General features: G+C 35.5%; 1 protein-coding gene across 1 annotated transcript; it reads left to right on the forward strand.

Annotated features, from left to right (window-relative positions):
• Window positions 1–1,702: 1,702 nt before the first annotated feature.
• Window positions 1,703–12,307, forward strand: LOC144851078 (sushi domain-containing protein 2-like). Its single transcript, XM_078708601.1, has 20 exons — window positions 1,703–1,772; window positions 2,397–2,521; window positions 2,766–2,867; window positions 3,196–3,420; window positions 4,135–4,272; window positions 4,624–4,786; window positions 5,490–5,753; window positions 5,963–6,260; window positions 6,558–6,848; window positions 7,138–7,403; window positions 7,611–7,763; window positions 7,913–8,068; window positions 8,414–8,559; window positions 9,015–9,138; window positions 9,605–9,744; window positions 9,854–9,974; window positions 10,174–10,362; window positions 10,696–10,878; window positions 11,330–11,480; window positions 11,798–12,307. Exons 1-20 carry the CDS (start codon window positions 1,703–1,705, stop codon window positions 11,865–11,867), a joined length of 3,375 nt encoding a protein of 1,124 aa, XP_078564727.1. The 3' UTR covers window positions 11,868–12,307.
• Window positions 12,308–17,060: the final 4,753 nt, after the last annotated feature.

Consider the following 17,060-nt stretch of genomic DNA (forward strand, 5'->3'; position numbering starts at 1 on the left):
ATTTTTTTAATGATCAGCATCTGATGACGGATGCAAATGCAAATGCTGTGGATTGAAAATGAATATGAAGAAAACAAAAGTTATGGCAAATTCCATGGTACCTCATGGTTCTGTGACTGTTAATGGCAATAAAATTGATGAAGTAAATGAATATATCTATCTGGGGCAGAGATTTAGCCTGAGAGAAAAGAATCAAGAACAGGAGATAAAGAGGAGAATCAGATTGGGCTGGTGCCAATATGGTAAACTGAGCAACATCATGAGAGGGGAAATACCGTTAAGCCTAAAAAGAAAGGTCTTTAATCAATGCGTGTTACCAACCATGACATATGGAGCTGCGACCTGGGCACTGTCAAATAAAATGGAAAAGAAAATAGCAGCAGCACAGCACAACATGGAAAGAAATATGCTCGGAATCACATATAAAGACAGAAAAACAAATGAATGGGTGAGAAAACAAACACAAGTTCAAGACATTATAAGAACTATCAAATTAAGTAAGTGGAAGTGGGCTGGACATATCAGTAGGAGAAGAGACAATAGATGGACTTCGCTAATGACATCGTGGAGACCGATGGATGGGAGTAGAAATAGAGGAAGACAAAGAGTGAGATGGCGAGATGAAATAGACAAGTATTGGGGTACAGTACAGTGGCAGGGAGCAGCTAGAGATCGTGCACTGTGGCAGAAACATGCTGAGGCTTTCGTCCAGCAGTGGACTGACAACGGCTGATGATGATGATGATGATCTGATGACGAAAATTATCTGTATTTTTTACCTCTTTTTATTTAGATCGTTGCTTATTTGGTATCTATTAACAGTTTTCTACCGAACGTGTTATCCAAAGTTTTCATTGTACATTATTTTATTACTGTTGTCTTATTCAATTGTTTTATTTTTAAGACCGTTTTGGAAACAAACTTTGGTTTAACTGGTTCTGTTTCTCTTTGTTTATTGCATACCATGTCATGTTTGTATAAATAGCCTACATAATGTTTCAATTGGGAATTTCGAATAAAGTTAATAAATAAAGATTTGTTCATATTTGTTCTCAGTAATTATAATGTCTTTCTTTATATTTGATATATCAACCGGACCCGAAAATAGAAATGATTCGGATTTGTTGTTGGCATGCATAGCAGCATTGCAATGCTTGATAGGTGACGTGTAGCATCGGAAAATAAACACACACAAAAACAGAAATACCGACGGAATTCAACCTAAAAACAATGCTCGGTTCAGAACGTACATATTGGTACCTGAGTCAGTTAGACCTATACAAATAAAATATGTGAATTTTATCATATAGGCCTTAGGCGCGCCTATATCTAGAGGTTTTGAAGACTGAGGCAATGCAAAGAGAAATATTGTATTACAGGCGAAAAGGGGTAATGGTATCCTCACATCCATTTTTAAAATTTCTAATATGGTCCCCAAAATGTGGCACCAGGATAAATAGAAAGCTAAAAACGTGATGTATATTTGTGTATAGACCTCACAGTAAATAATATGAGTAATGTATAATGTTTACATTATGATTGGTATCTCTTGATTACAGTTTGATTTTAAATTGTTTTCAACTACGATGAGTACAAAGTCCTACTTTCTTATCACAACAGGCGTTATATTAGCGGCATCTCGTCCTAGGCGGGAACTGGTAATCTGTGCCACCATTTTACGATTTGTAATTTAACTGTTATGATGGAGTTAAACCGACTGCTTTTACGGGCAATTTCTTTATTTGTATTAATCTCTATTGCTTCTTCATTTGGTGAGTTATATGTGTGTTTTTTTAGGATCTATATAATTGAAGATAGTGTTCTTTTAAAAAAAGCTTTTACAAAATGGTATCACGGGTGTGGCCATGACTAACATTTAGTTCTAACTAAGTCATCTATTAGCCGTATTCACAACCACAGTTAAAGTGCATAATTTCCTTTAGTAAGTACTTCACTTAACTCAATAAATATTTAAGTATTTCCTTAAATTGTATTCATTTATATAGAAGATTTCTTTTTTTAATTTTAATGGTAGTGTTTCCCTTAGCCTAAGTATGAATGGTGAATAGCCACTGATTCTTCTACGCATTGTTATCAATACTAAACATAAGTTTATATAATATTCGATAATATAACATTTAACATCATGTCTATATTATACTTGCTCTATATTTCTTAAATTTACGCCTTAGTTGATGAGTCCTTTGATATTGAATTTTGATAATAATAATATAATAATAATTTCCTCCAATTATAAATAAATGCATATTATAAATGAATAAAAATTCAGGAGGAGGGCAGGCAAACTGAGGAACAAGTTCCTATAACCTTAAAGCTTTTGACTGCCCTTAGAAAAGACAATATACATTATAATTTGATCCTTTTATTTATTTCAGATCTGTATCCTTACGGGTTGGATAATAGAGACAATTTCCTGCAACAAACAAACGATGATTATTCTAAACCACTAGAACACAAATACGGACTTCCATTCAACAACAAGAAATACTGGAAATCTTACGTAAGCAATACAATAATTAATATTTAAACGACGAATAAATAAAAAGAATGAGTGTCATGTGTTCATGTCATGTCAACGTTGAGTTTAGAGGTATGCGCTGCGCTAAGTTTATTTGATGCAGGAATCACAAAAATAAAATTATTTTTTACGTTACGTCGACGTAATTCAGATTACTGAGAGTTTATAAATGATTGGCAGGGAATTTGGTAGAATTCAACGCCAGAAATCTTACTTTTTCTTGAAGGTAAATGAAAATGGAGTACTTTCATTTGTGGACCCAGTTAACGAGTACGATGATATTCAACCACCTATGCCCGTTGGTCCAGTTCTGGATCAATTCGGAGCGGTAAGTACATACTTAAGACTCAGACTCAGATTGTGATATTGATGGTGAATTTTTTATACAACAGTAGGCCTGTAGTGTAACATTAAAGCTTGGTTGATTTCCTACTAAAAGAGCGTGGTTCTCACTACAGACGCGTAACGCAAGGACGTACGCGCAACGCAAGCAAGTTGACCAATGACTGAGCGACGAATAATCCACCGCTTGTGATTGGTCAATACTTACGTTGCCCTTATTTTCTTGTGATGCGTCTAGCGAATCAAGCTTAAACCAATGCTTGTATAGTCTCGTTCGTTTTTTAAATATATTTGTATTATTCTATGTATATTAGCCCGTAAGTCAGCGTATTATGATTGCACCGTTTTGGGCGAATGTGGATATATCAAATCGAGGCTACGTCTACTATAGGATGGAGACAGACGAAGACCAACTTCAGCGATTTAATGAAGAAATTCACGATTTTTTTGTTGATTACATGGATTTTGAAGCAAAGTTTTTAATTATTGCAACATGGCTTGATGTTGGGTTTTATGGTGAAAGTGGAAATAACAACCCGGTAATCTATTGTTTATTTTGTTTAATATAAATACCAATTTTTGTTTTATAAACACCATTTTTTACCACGATTATTCATTCTCGTAAGTAAATATCTGTTTGTTTAATATAAATACCAATTTTTGTTTTATAAACACCATTTTTTACCCACGATTATTCATTTCGTAAGTAAATATCTGTTTCGTGACATACACAGATCTCATAAATACAATAAAGCATGTACACAAATATGTCCAGAGTTGGCCAATGACGCATTTGTTTGTTCTCGTGGTTTATATGTATTTTAATTATAACGAGGAGCCGCCATGCATTCGTTTTCGAATATTTAAACACAAGGTCCAAAGGTCATAGTTTACTCTTATTTCTGCCAATCAACACATTTTAGGGGAAACAAAAGACCGTAGGTCCTACTAAGCTTCAATGTTAAAGAATTCGTTTAAAAAATAATATTACTATAACATTTTAGTGCCATATATTATTAACAGTTTACTTTGACAAACAAAAATTGGATCGGAAAAAAGGTATACATGAGAAAACTGTAATTTAAAGAAAAAAGTAAACCGGAAGCCCATTGTCTGTTTGTTAACCGTTTATTTGTTTTAGGGGGCATCTTTGATAAACTACATGGACGGTATTTGGTCGTCACTAAAAAATGTGATCGCATCATTTTTGTTATAACTCTTTTTACAATGTATATATATATTTTGAATTTCAGCGTAACACGTTTCAATTGATTGTTGGTACAGATGAATTTGAGACTTTTTCGATGTTTAATTATAAGCGAATCGATTGGGTTGCTGGAGTTGAAAGTGAAGGAAGCCCGGATACCGGTAGAGGAGGTACCGCAGCCCAAGTACGTTACTTAGTATTCATGATTTGATTTTAGTATTTAATACTATATATACTGTAACAGAGAGGCCGGGCATTCGGAGGGCTTATTTACCTCCCTCTAATAGGCCTATAGATAAAACTGCTAAATACCTCATTGAGGTAAGGGGCGGGGCGTAATAAAACAGCGCCATGCACGGACATAAAACTTTCGATCGGTATGACGTCAATATAGACTAGAGACCACATGTCAAGAACAGAGTCTCCCAGAAAAAAATAACATTTATTCAAAATCCGAGTGAATCGGTTACTATGGTGGTCAGGTGGCTGAGATAGTGTCACTAGGATTATGTGAGAGAATTACATTTTCTTCTAGGCTGGGTTTAATTATGGAGATGGAGATCGTTCGACGCCGTTACCATACTCCAGAACTAGTAACATCCTCCGATGGACGACTGAGAGCAATGTAGACGAGCCTGGGCTGTGGCTCTACCACATTAGTGAGACTGAAATTGAAGATGGAGGTTGCAAACCTTCAGGTAAAATACGCAGGGGGTTCAGACCTCTCAATACTTGGAAAAATGAAATATCAGTCTTATGAAACTATAGAGGGCGATATAATAATACATCAAACCATAGAGGGTGCTATAAAAAAACCTAAATAAATGATATAAATAATGGTAAATGTGGGTATGTCCGGTGTGCCAAAGGGGGAAAATGTGGTGCCAGCTCAATATTTCACTTATGCACTTGTCAATTGTATGACCCACTATACGACCCCCGGGAGAGGTGCGTCATTTGTCCGATGTGTGTCATACCATTGAATACCATGACGCACCCGTGCGTCAAAAATGTGACTTACCTTTAGGTGACCATGACGCACCCATTTTGACGCACTGTGACCATGTTGTTTATGATATGGTGGGTGGTAAAGTGACGGACATTGACACACCTTGTTCATTGATGTGACGTACCATCTAGGTTTTTTGACGCACCCCTGCGTCAGTAATTATTTGTAAATGACGCACCCATGACGCACCTCTCCCGGGGGTCGTATAGTGGGTCATACAATTGACAAGTGCATTATTATTTTACTTCACTTATATTTATATAAAAAGAGATAAGCAAAATCAGTCTGTTTACTTGGTTAACCAAGTTCTTTTTTAAATTTAGAGCTTGCAATTGTTGTCTTCTTTGAAGGTTTAATTCATATGTGTGGGTTTATGAATTTTTTTTATTTAGGAACTGTAAGAACGTTTCCAACGTACACCTCGATGATGGGACATGACGACCTATTTGTGACCGGCCCTTGCTTTGATAGTGAAGATGATATCTGGGTTCGCTTTGGCACAGAAAACAACCCAATAGAGTTCTCCAATTGCACTTACCTCACTCAGAATAAAGCCTGGTGTATAGTGCCCTCATTCTTTCAGACAGGTCGCATTGATATCGCCGTGTCAATCAATGACAGGGCAAGTTTTGCTTATGTTGGCAAGTTTGATATAGGTATGTGTACTTTCTAGTAGACCAGTGCCTTGGCTAAATCATGGAGCTATTTCATGGCTAAATGTGCAATAGTATTATAATGCTTAAGTCCGCTCTATATGTGATAATGTAAATTATAAGAAACTCTATTCTAGTAGTGATGTTGTACATAACCCTTTAAAATGACACTTAGACATACAGTATAACAACACGTATTTTGTTGCTTAAAGTTGAGATCGGTGCTGTTCCTTACGGCGTGTGGCGAGTAAACCCTGACAGTGAATCGTGGCAAGTTGCACATCGTGAAGTCACCATAGAATGGGATCCATTGAGAATCAATTATACAGAGATAAGAGTTGATCTTATGGCTTACTCTGAGGTGGATGGTATTCCAAAATGGGAATGGGCGGAAGAAATCACCTACGATGCTCCAAATACCGGACACTTTACGTGGACTCCTAGACCGACTTGGGAAATCCTAGAACACAATGCAGTTGGCGCACTTCGTGTCACTAGAAGGTGGAAAAAGTAAGAAACAGAAACATTCTTTACTTTGCATTTTATTATTTGTGAAATAAATTTCTTAGTATTTAAAATACTTTATTAATACATGTTTTATCAAGTTCAAGTTATCTTTATTGTGTTTTCACAAACAGGTATAAAAACAATATTGGTTGTTGGTTATAAAACAGAATATCAATAAAAACATTAAACAAGTTCAAGGCATATAGAAAACCTACGATATGTTGTATTAAATTCTCATTATAACCTGCTAATGTGCACTCTTACTATTTCTTTCCCATTTACCTGCACCTTTCATTTCAGAGATGACTTTGCCCTTTGGAGTGACATTCATCCATTAGGCTATATGCTCTACGATTGGTATCAAAACGACCAAGAACTGTGGGCAACCATGCGTTGCGAGGAATGGTACGAACAGGAGGTCAACGAGGATGAGTACGTCCTAGAGCTTGAACCATGCCCATGTAACCTCAGTCAAGCATTAGCTGATAGAGGGCGCTTTAGACCTACGCCAGAGTGTAACTTGGAGAGTGATGAGTTTTATTGTTACCAGAGATCAACCATTGTACATTGTGTAGAGAATATTGTTCCAAGGTAATTATATATTACATCTACTGAATTGAATTACAAATAGAAAGAGAAGATATACATTTATGGGGATGCAAGTGACATACAGTATTTAGATTTCTCACATCGGTGGTGTAATGTAGGCGGCAAATGCCCTTGTTTCGCACTCCTAAGAGGTTCTCCGATGCTGGGTAGTTGCATTGGGTTGTTTATGCTCTGGTGCACCTGGGTTTAGCCAGTGAGGTATATATTATAATTGATGTAGGCTTTGTTCCATTATCAGTTTAATTTGATGAGTGTTATTGTATTCTACTAGCCCACGTGGATCTGACAGTGTTTGCTGTTACGATGAATTTGAAAACTTGGTGTACTCTGGAGACAGTGAGGAGGCAAGTTTCTCTAGAAAGTATACAAAGGAAGGAATACCACCGTACAATGCTCAGTACCAAGTTCCACTGTTGTCTCATTGGCTGTATGATGGACTGCCTTACTTTTTCTGTTGTGTTTGGGGCAATCGATGCGAGTATTATCAACGCTTACGAGAGACTCCTGATTGCAAGGAGTATGAACCTCCAAGAACAGGTTTGTAATTTCACTACACAAACTATAATTTCTATCAAATAATTATTAAATGTAAGTTGTCAAAATAAATGAAACTGAATAGGGTAGTACAGACTGGTAAAACAATACTGTAAACTGTATCTATAACTATTCCATAACTACAACAACTACAATATACACTGATGAAATAAATATATAAAAAATTGTAATTTCCATGATATTTTGTAGCTGCTATCTTTGGTGACCCTCACGTTATGACCTTTGACGGTGTTGCTTATACATTTAATGGAAAAGGAGAGTATACCCTGATGAAGACAACTTCAGGTGTAGGAACTTCATTCACCATTCAAGGACGTACAGAGCAAGTTGCAAATACTGATGGTATTGAATCATTCATTCACTATGCCAAGATTTGAATAAGTATCTTAATAAATGAATAGATTTGCTTTATTTGAGTACCACACTTTAGTGCCATTTATGTGAGTTAGTCAAAGCTAAGTTGACCACACTCTGGTATTATTTATTTACAGGTGACCTAGTTCAAGCCACAGTGCTAACAGCAGTTGCTATGAAGGAAGAAGATACAGACACAATTCACGTCCAACGTAGTGAACGTACCATATTGGAGGTCCTTGTTAATGGAGAAGTTCTTGACTTGAAGCGACAAACTATCTTGCACTTCAATGGCAAGTTATTTTATTTCATAAATTTACTTTTAGATAATTTTTATTGTTAATAAATCCGTAGAATTTGTACGGCTTGACGTTTTGTAATTGTAAACCAGTATTAACTTTTTGTATCTTTATTTATATATATATTGTAACTATGACTAGAATTTTGTAAACGTTTTTTTATGGGTTGAACCTCTTGTTACGAGTGTTCCTCCATTTTAAAGGACAGTAACCAATAGTTATAGCACAGAAAAATGAAAATAATCATTTAAAAAAAAGTAATTCTGGTGTAAATTTGTGTGGTCATGAACTGAATTTGAAAAGAAAACTAATAAACACTAATTTCTTTTTACTGAATAGGTGTATATTTGAACATGCCGTATGAATACGAGAATGGAAACCTCACGCGGGTCACCGTGACCTTTGAAGACTCCCTCATCGGGGTCGTTATTAATGGAACGGCCGACATGCTTATCTGCCATGTCTTTATACCAGAAGATTACAAAGTAAGTTCACTTCAAGTTCTTGATATAATGAATGCTAATTACAGTTCATGAATCTACATACCTTCTAAAGCTCTGTCTACACTATGTAGTTTAACAAAAAAAAGTGCCCAAATATGGTAGTAATATGACATCATCGTGTCCATATATGGGCACATCACATTTTGTTGTTGCATAAAATTTGATAGTGAAGACAGAGCTCAATTTAATTCAAAGCAACATTTATTTACTCCTTTCATATTACAAAATTGATTTCAATGTACAATATATATTTTAAAAATTTAGAAAGAAGAAGGTACAAGCCCAGAAAGATGAAAACGCATCTTGTGGAGGGCGTACCTGGTATCACTGACACAGACAATTAAAAAAATAAATAAATAAGTTAATCTTGTTACTTCTGATAATACATCATGAGACAAGGAATGAAAACGCATAACTCGTTCTTTGTTTTGTTTCAGAATCGTGTAGAAGGACTGATGGGGTCTTGGAATGATAACCCAAATGACGATTTAAAAGATAATGGGGGCACTTTAATCAGTCCTGATGCATCTCCGCAAGTTATTTATGATTTTGGCAAAAGCTGTAAGTTGTAAATTCAATTCAATTTCTTGCGGATTTTACAAAACAAACAATAACACATACATCACACATGCTAGACCCTGGGACTCCAACAGCGAACTCAATTGCTTTCGATGGAACGTCCCAGCCAGCAGAGTCACATCATTACACATTTTTAAAATAAATAAAATTGACTAAGACTAAATCACTGATTACTGGTTGAGATGGAGGATAAAATGAATGTTTGACATCCAGTAGCTGTGGATGGTGATTACAAAACGATGTACTAAGTGATGAAAATAGTATAAAATATTAATAAATAATTAATTCTCAATTTCAAATGTGATATACCCTTCGCAAATTATAGTTCAAATAGAGGGCAGAATGGAAGGTGACTGTAGTATAAAAGGTAGAAAGATAAAGTCTCAGTGGATCACTTCTAACCCATGTAAATGATAATTGTTTACCTTTTCAATTTTATATATTTCAGGGGAAGTTAGAGATGCATCGGAAAGGTTATTCCATTACGATGCCGGCACAAACCATGATTATTACCAGGATAACTCGTTTATTCCGTCATTTATCGCTCCTAATAATTTACCAAGTCTAGTCAGAGAGGAGATGGAACAAGTATGATAACTTTGTCAAACTAGAATTTAAGTTTTTCTTGTTTTTCCGCACTATAAACATACGTATTGTGCATTTTACTGAGACTTCTGTCAAATCAATTTCTCAAAAGGTGTGTGATGGTAATGAATATTGTGAGTATGATGTACGTATGACAGAAAACGTCTGGCTTGGGAAGGCTACTAAGGAAGCCTACGATCATTATTGGCAAAACCGAAACGCTTCAGTGGATCGTAAGTTGACCATATTGAATTATGTGAAATTATGGTATTGTTTATTGTATTCAAAAACATACTTTTTTATTTAAGATAAAAGTTGTGCAACCCTGATATGTACTAAGTTAAGTGATGGCATAATATTGTAATAAAAGTAGCACAACCCATAAAAAAAAATTGTTCCAAAAACCTAAAGTATTAATTTTTTATATTTTAGTTATTGTATGTGACTACATTCCAACACCAATTAATGGAACCAAGACGTTCTTCCGTGAACGCAATTACCTCATTGGATCCCAGATTGAATTTGAATGCGATGATGATTTTGTGTTGGTTGGGACTCAATATCGTGTTTGTGATGATTATGGTGATTGGAGTGGTGATGATCTGAACAATGACTGCATTCGTAAGTTGGATTTTTTACATCATCGATCATTTTGGTACCAACTCTTACCTCATTGGTTCCATTATGCCATTTTGGTACCAAATTTTACCTCATTGGTTCCACTATGCCATTTTGGTACCAAATCTTCTCCTCAATGGTTCCACTATGCCATTTTGGTACCAAATCTTACCTCATTGGTTCCATTATGCCATTTTGGTACCAAATCTTCTCCTCATTGGTTCCACTATGCCATTTTATGATACCTTGTATTTTTTTGTGTTATAAAATTGATGTGATTTTTATTTATGTTTTTTTTTCATTTTGATTAATTTATATGTGTTTGATTTATTTTAGCAAGTCCAATTTGCGGTGGTCTAGATCCAGTTGAGCATGGAAGTATTGACATAAATGGTGAAAATGATGATTTGGAAGCTAGCATCAACTGTGATGAGGGCTATGAATTGTACGGTTCTTCCAAACGAAAGTGTGATCTTGACAATGAAGAATGGACTGGAAAACTGTACACTGGCTGCTATGGTTAGAATCTTTATATCATTATAAAGTTATAATAGTAATATAAATTTAATAGTGGATGTAAGAGCATTGTACTTGAATCTAGAGGTTATGGATTCAAGCTCAAAGTTAATCAAGTTAAAATAATAATAATATAGTGACATAAGACACAAAAGAAACACAGGAATTTACATCAGTACAGTCAAACACACACACAAACCTCAGATAATATAAATACTGTAATAAAAAAAAAAAAAAGAACAGATAAAAACAAGCATCAAAAGGTATCTTTTATAATCTTCAATAAAGAAAAGAATATCCAACAAACAAATCACGATATCTGTTGGTAACAACAGCAGGAAACTCTCAGACGGTAATTGTGGTAATTGCATTGTACTCGCAATCCAGAGGTTGTGGGTTCGAGCTCCAGTTTGCTCACTGCTTGATATTGCAAATAATGTGTTGTTATTTTCAGACCGCATGGCACCAGAGAAGCTTGCGGGTGCAATAGCTGGTAGTATCATGGCTTCAATCTTAATCATTGTTGTTGTAATCATCTTGGTTGTCTGTCGTCTACGAGATGATGATGATAAAGAGCGTGATGATCACTATAATGATTATGCAATGTAAGTGTAATAAAATAAGAAAAAAAGTTGATTTGTTTCTTCACTAAGATGTACATTAGTGAAGGATGGGACCAATAGGTGGTAAACACCTCTGAAACAGTCCAGTCCCAATTGCACAGGACTGTGTGTGACAGTGGCTGTGTGTGTATGTGGACTAGTGCATTGGGGTAACCCCCTACTTGTCTCAAAAGATGTACTAGCAACAATGTAAACCATCTTGATTTAATTAAAGTTTATGTTTTTTACATTTCATTAAACAATCTCCAACAATGTGACTTGTTTACATAGGTATTTGATAAATATTATTAATATTTCAGGAAAGGAAAAAGTGGTCCACAAGATATTGAGTTTGAAATGTCTCCCACTGGGAAAGAGACTGAAGCTTAAAGCAAACACATGGCAAGGCATCAGAAAAAAATGGATTGCTGACCAGGCAACTAAATGTGTGTCCACACTGTTAATAGTTTGTTGTAATCACAGCTGATGTCCCCACTGTTAAATTATTTTGTACACCCAGACATGCTTGCAATTCAAACATTTTGTTGTAACACTATAAACTGAATTCTTAGATCCAATTGTTTATGTTGATTTTTAGTAGTTAGGTAGGCCAGTAGTACCTGTCGGATATGAGGTAAACATTTAGATCACTTAATATTTAAATTTTATAGAATTAATTTTTGTTTTATATTTGTAGCAAGTTTCGAAATTTTGGATAGCCTAATGTATCATGAAAATCCAGTGTTTTTATATTAATGAACAAATAGTCTTGTGGTACCAGATGGCTCAAATTGTAGAGGTCCATGATGGCAATAGCCTCAATGCAGCAGATGAAAGGTTACACTATTAATTCATAAATCGCATTTTATGTTGAACGTTTTTTAGTTCAGTGTAATCTTTATTTGATTTTTGTAGTTAAAATGGTTTTAATTTCTAAATAAAAAAAGGTTTATTCTATTGAAGTATCATTGTTGTTTATTTGCTGGTTTTGAGAAATTGTATCTGAAATAAAAAATGTTGTTTATTTAAAAATGTTTGTGACATTCTTCGTCACCAAACCATGTCACATTATTCATCATAAAATTTATGATGAATTAGTGTTAAATTCAGTGTTGTTACAATTTATTAATAACCCAAAAAAATAAACAAAATGAAAACTAAAAAAGAGAGGAAATTGTGGTTTTGGAACGTGAAGAGGAAGATGGGAGCGTTGACCTAAGCTGGGTTGTGTTTGGGGTTCAAGCGTTGACCTAAGCTGGGTTGTGTTTGGGGTTCAAGCGTTGACCTAAGCTGGGTTGTGTTTGGGGTTCAAGCGTTGACCTAAGCTGGGTTGTGTTTGGGGTTCAAGCGTTGACCTAAGCTGAAGTTGTAATTGTCTTTGTATCTGTTAAACCAAGCTGTAAGTGGCGGATTTGTTTCTGCTGTTGTTTCTGGTTTAAAAAACTAGAGACTTAATATTTAATTTCATATTTCAATGAAAAGGTGCACTTTCCGGAGACAAGCTCTATTGTCCTGGTGAGTCTTATATAGTCATATCATTTCAAATCATATAAAGTGCCATTTTTCCGGGCGGGAACCTATACAGCTCTATTTTTCAAAATTGTCTTTGCTCTGTACTGAAGATTCTTATATATGTTGTTTAAAAAAATAATAGATGTCATTTCCGGGGACCTTGCAGCTAAAGTTTGGTATGCCGTGCGTTGTTATGCAAATGAGTTTGTGCAGGTGTATTATGGGGAAGATTCGCGGTAAACACGCCACACTGTTAAATTTGATGTTGTTAATCTTTACATTAGAAAATTGTTCATTCAAATCATGTAAATAAAACATTTTCCGGGGGGAACCTAGCAGCTCTTCTCTTTTAGTTTGCAAAAGTAATCTCGAAAAGAACTCCATGTGGAAAAGAAGCCCACCCCAGAGTACTAAAAATGAAGGAGCACATGGGCTTCTTTTCGAGGTTTTATGGCAGTCTATTTAATGGAAAATAATGCATGCAACTTTGTTATTTAAAAAAAGGTCCACTTGTTTAGGCCTGACATTTACAACCCTCAAAATATCACTCTTTCATAATAAAAAAAAAACAATATTTATTTCCAATTCCAAAAAAAAAAAAAAATATCCGTTGAGGTTCGAACCCAAACTACTAGAGTTGAAAGCAACCAAACCTGAGCATTACCCGTTCGGCCACAAAGTAGTACATGACTGAACAGCTGATAATAGTCTATTTATACGTATATTACGTAATTCAACACTACGTCATAAATATCCTATTAATCTTGTTAAAACCAAAATGATCAGTTAGCTCAGTCGCCTGAGCGTCGTGTTGACAACACGTATGTCGTGGGTTCGATTCCCACGCTGGTCGGTGGAATAGAGTTAAAGGTATGCGACCACTGTGTTTGGGGTTCACAGATTATACGTCCCCCTTTCCACCACACATCATGAGGCGACAACATCAATGCATCTGGTGATGTGCTGGGAACGACCCCAAAAGGCTGTGGCAGGGCCTTAGTGCTGAGGCAGGGAGAGCACATTTAACATCTTTTTTTTTATTTAATTTTTTTTTTCAACCTGTATTTGATCTCGTAAATTTTATGTTTGCCGCCCTCAATTTAAAAAGAAATTGAATTTATTATTTTCATCGCAGGTGTACGAAACGGTTTGGTATGCCGTGCGTTGTTATGCAATGGTTGTGCAGGTGTAGTGGGAAAGATGCTATTGTTAGTCATTCGCGGTTAACACGCCACACTGTTAAATTTTGATTTTGTTAATCAATGTTGCTAATACATTGGTAGTGAAATGTCCGATTCATGCAAGATATTGTATTGTAATATATTATGAATACACGTTTATGGTACACCGTCCCAGATTAAACATGTTTTAAACAGATAGTTTGTCTCCCGATGGTTTTTGTATGGGGTTAATGGAGAGTGAAATAAGATAAAATATAGAACATTTGCAAATATTCCGAATTCTAGACCAATTTCGAAGCTCAGACTCATTTTGCCGCCGGCTAGGCCTTAGGCATATACGAAGTCGAGTTTTAAAGTAGAAAACCCCACCTACAATTTTGAAGTCGCATCTGGATAGTTGAAATTTTAACATTATCATAATTATCATAGGTGATTAATGTATAGTAATAAGTATAAGTGCAATTCTGGGCTCTATTTTCATTATTAGCTCTGTCCCAACGATGGGCTAGTACTGGAGACTTAATATTAATTAATTTCATATTTCAATGAATAGGTGCACTTTCCGCGGACAAGCTCTATTGTCCTGGTGTGAGTCTTATATAGCTTGTTTCATATAATTTCAAATCATGTAAAGTGCCATTTTTTCAGGCGGGAACCTATGCAGCTCTGTTTTTCAAAATTGTCTTTGCTCAGCTTTAAGCATGGTGGGGTACTGAAGATTCTTATACATGTTGTTTGAAAAAATAATAGACGTCATTTCCGGGGATCGACCTTACAGCTCTATTTTAAACAGTTTGTTATGCCGTGCGTTGTTATGCAAATGAGTTTGTGTATGTGTATTATGGGGAACAAGGCATGTTAATTCGTGGTCAACACGCCACACTGTTAAATGTTGATGTTGTTAATCTTTACATTAGAAGATTGTTCAAATCATGTAAATTAAACATTTTTCGGACGGGAACGTAGCAGCTCTTCTCTTTTAGTTTGCAAAAGTAATCTCGAAAAGAACTCGATGTGGAAAAGAAGCACACTACTCAAGAGTACTAAAAATAAAGGAGCACATGGGATTCTTTTCGAGGTTTTATGGCAGTATATTTAATGGAAAATAATGCCATGCAACTTTGTTTCTGATTTTAAAAAAGGTCCACTTGTTTAGGCCGGACAATTTACAACCCTCAAAATATCTCTTTTTTAAAATAAAAGAAAAAACAATATTCAATATTTAAAAAAAAAAAAAAAAAATCCGTAGAGGTTCGAACCCAATCTACTAGAACTGAGAGCACCCAAACCTGAGCATTACCCGTTAAGCCACAAAGTAGTACATGCCTGAACAGCTGATAATAGTCTATTTATACGTATATTACGTAATTCAACACTACGTCATAAATATCCTATTAATCTTGTTAAAACCAAAATGATCAGTTAGCTCAGTCGCCTGAGCGTCGTGTTGACAACACGTATGTCGTGGGTTCGATTCCCACGCTGGTCGGTGGAATAGAGTTAAAGGTATGCGACCACTGTGTTTGGGGTTCACAGATTATACGTCCCCCTTTCCACCACACATCATGAGGCGACAACATCAATGCATCTGGTGATGTGCTGGGAACGACCCAAAAGGCTGTGGCAGGGCCTTAGTGCTGAGGCAGGGAGAGCACATTTAACATCTTTTTTTTTATTTAATTTTTTTTTTCAACCTGTATTTGATCTCGTAAATTTTATGTTTGCCGCCCTCAATTTAAAAAGAAATTGAATTTATTATTTTCATCGCAGGTGTACGAAACGGTTTGGTATGCCGTGCGTTGTTATGCAATGGTTGTGCAGATGTAGTGGGAAAGATGCAATTGTTAGTCATTCGCGGTTAACACGCCACACTGTTAGATTTTGATTTTGTTAATCAATGTTGCTAATACATTGGTAGTGAAATGTCCGATTCATGCAAGATATTGTATTGTAATATATTATGAATACACGTTTATGGTAGTTGGTGTGTATGGCCGCACCGTCCCAGATTAAACATGTTTTAAACAGATAGTTTGTCTCCCGATGGTTTTTGTATGGGGTTAATGGAGAGTGAAATAAGATAAAATATAGAACATTTGCAAATATTCCGAATTCTAGACCAATTTCGAAGCTCAGACTCATTTTGCCGCCGGCTAGGCCTTAGGCATATACGAAGTCGAGTTTTAAAGTAGAAAACCCCACCTACAATTTTGAAGTCGCATCTGGATAGTTGAAATTTTAACATTATCATAATTATCATAGGTGATTAATGTATAGTAATAAGTATAAGTGCAATTCTGGGCTCTATTTTCATTATTAGCTCTGTCCCAACGATGGGCTAGTACTGGAGACTTAATATTAATTAATTTCATATTTCAATGAATAGGTGCACTTTCCGCGGACAAGCTCTATTGTCCTGGTGTGAGTCTTATATAGCTTGTTTCATATAATTTCAAATCATGTAAAGTGCCATTTTTTTCAGGCGGGAACCTATGCAGCTCTGTTTTTCAAAATTGTCTTTGCTCAGCCCTAAGCATGGTGGGGTACTGAAGATTCTTATACATGTTGTTTGAAAAAATAATAGACGTCATTTCCGGGGATCGACCTTACAGCTCTATTTTAAACAGTTTGTTATGCCGTGCGTTGTTATGCAAATGAGTTTGTGTATGTGTATTATGGGGAACAAGGCATGTTAATTCGTGGTCAACACGCCACACTGTTAAATGTTGATGTTGTTAATCTTTACATTAGAAGATTGTTCAAATCATGTAAATTAAACATTTTTCGGACGGGAACGTAGCAGCTCTTCTCTTTTAGTTTGCAAAAGTAATCTCGAAAAGAACTCGATGTGGAAAAGAAGCCCACTACTCAAGAGTACTAAAAATAAAGG

This window comes from Antedon bifida, chromosome 8, assembly GCF_963402885.1.
Source record: "Antedon bifida chromosome 8, ecAntBifi1.1, whole genome shotgun sequence".
In the NCBI taxonomy this organism is placed as follows: Eukaryota; Metazoa; Echinodermata; class Crinoidea; order Comatulida; family Antedonidae; genus Antedon; species Antedon bifida.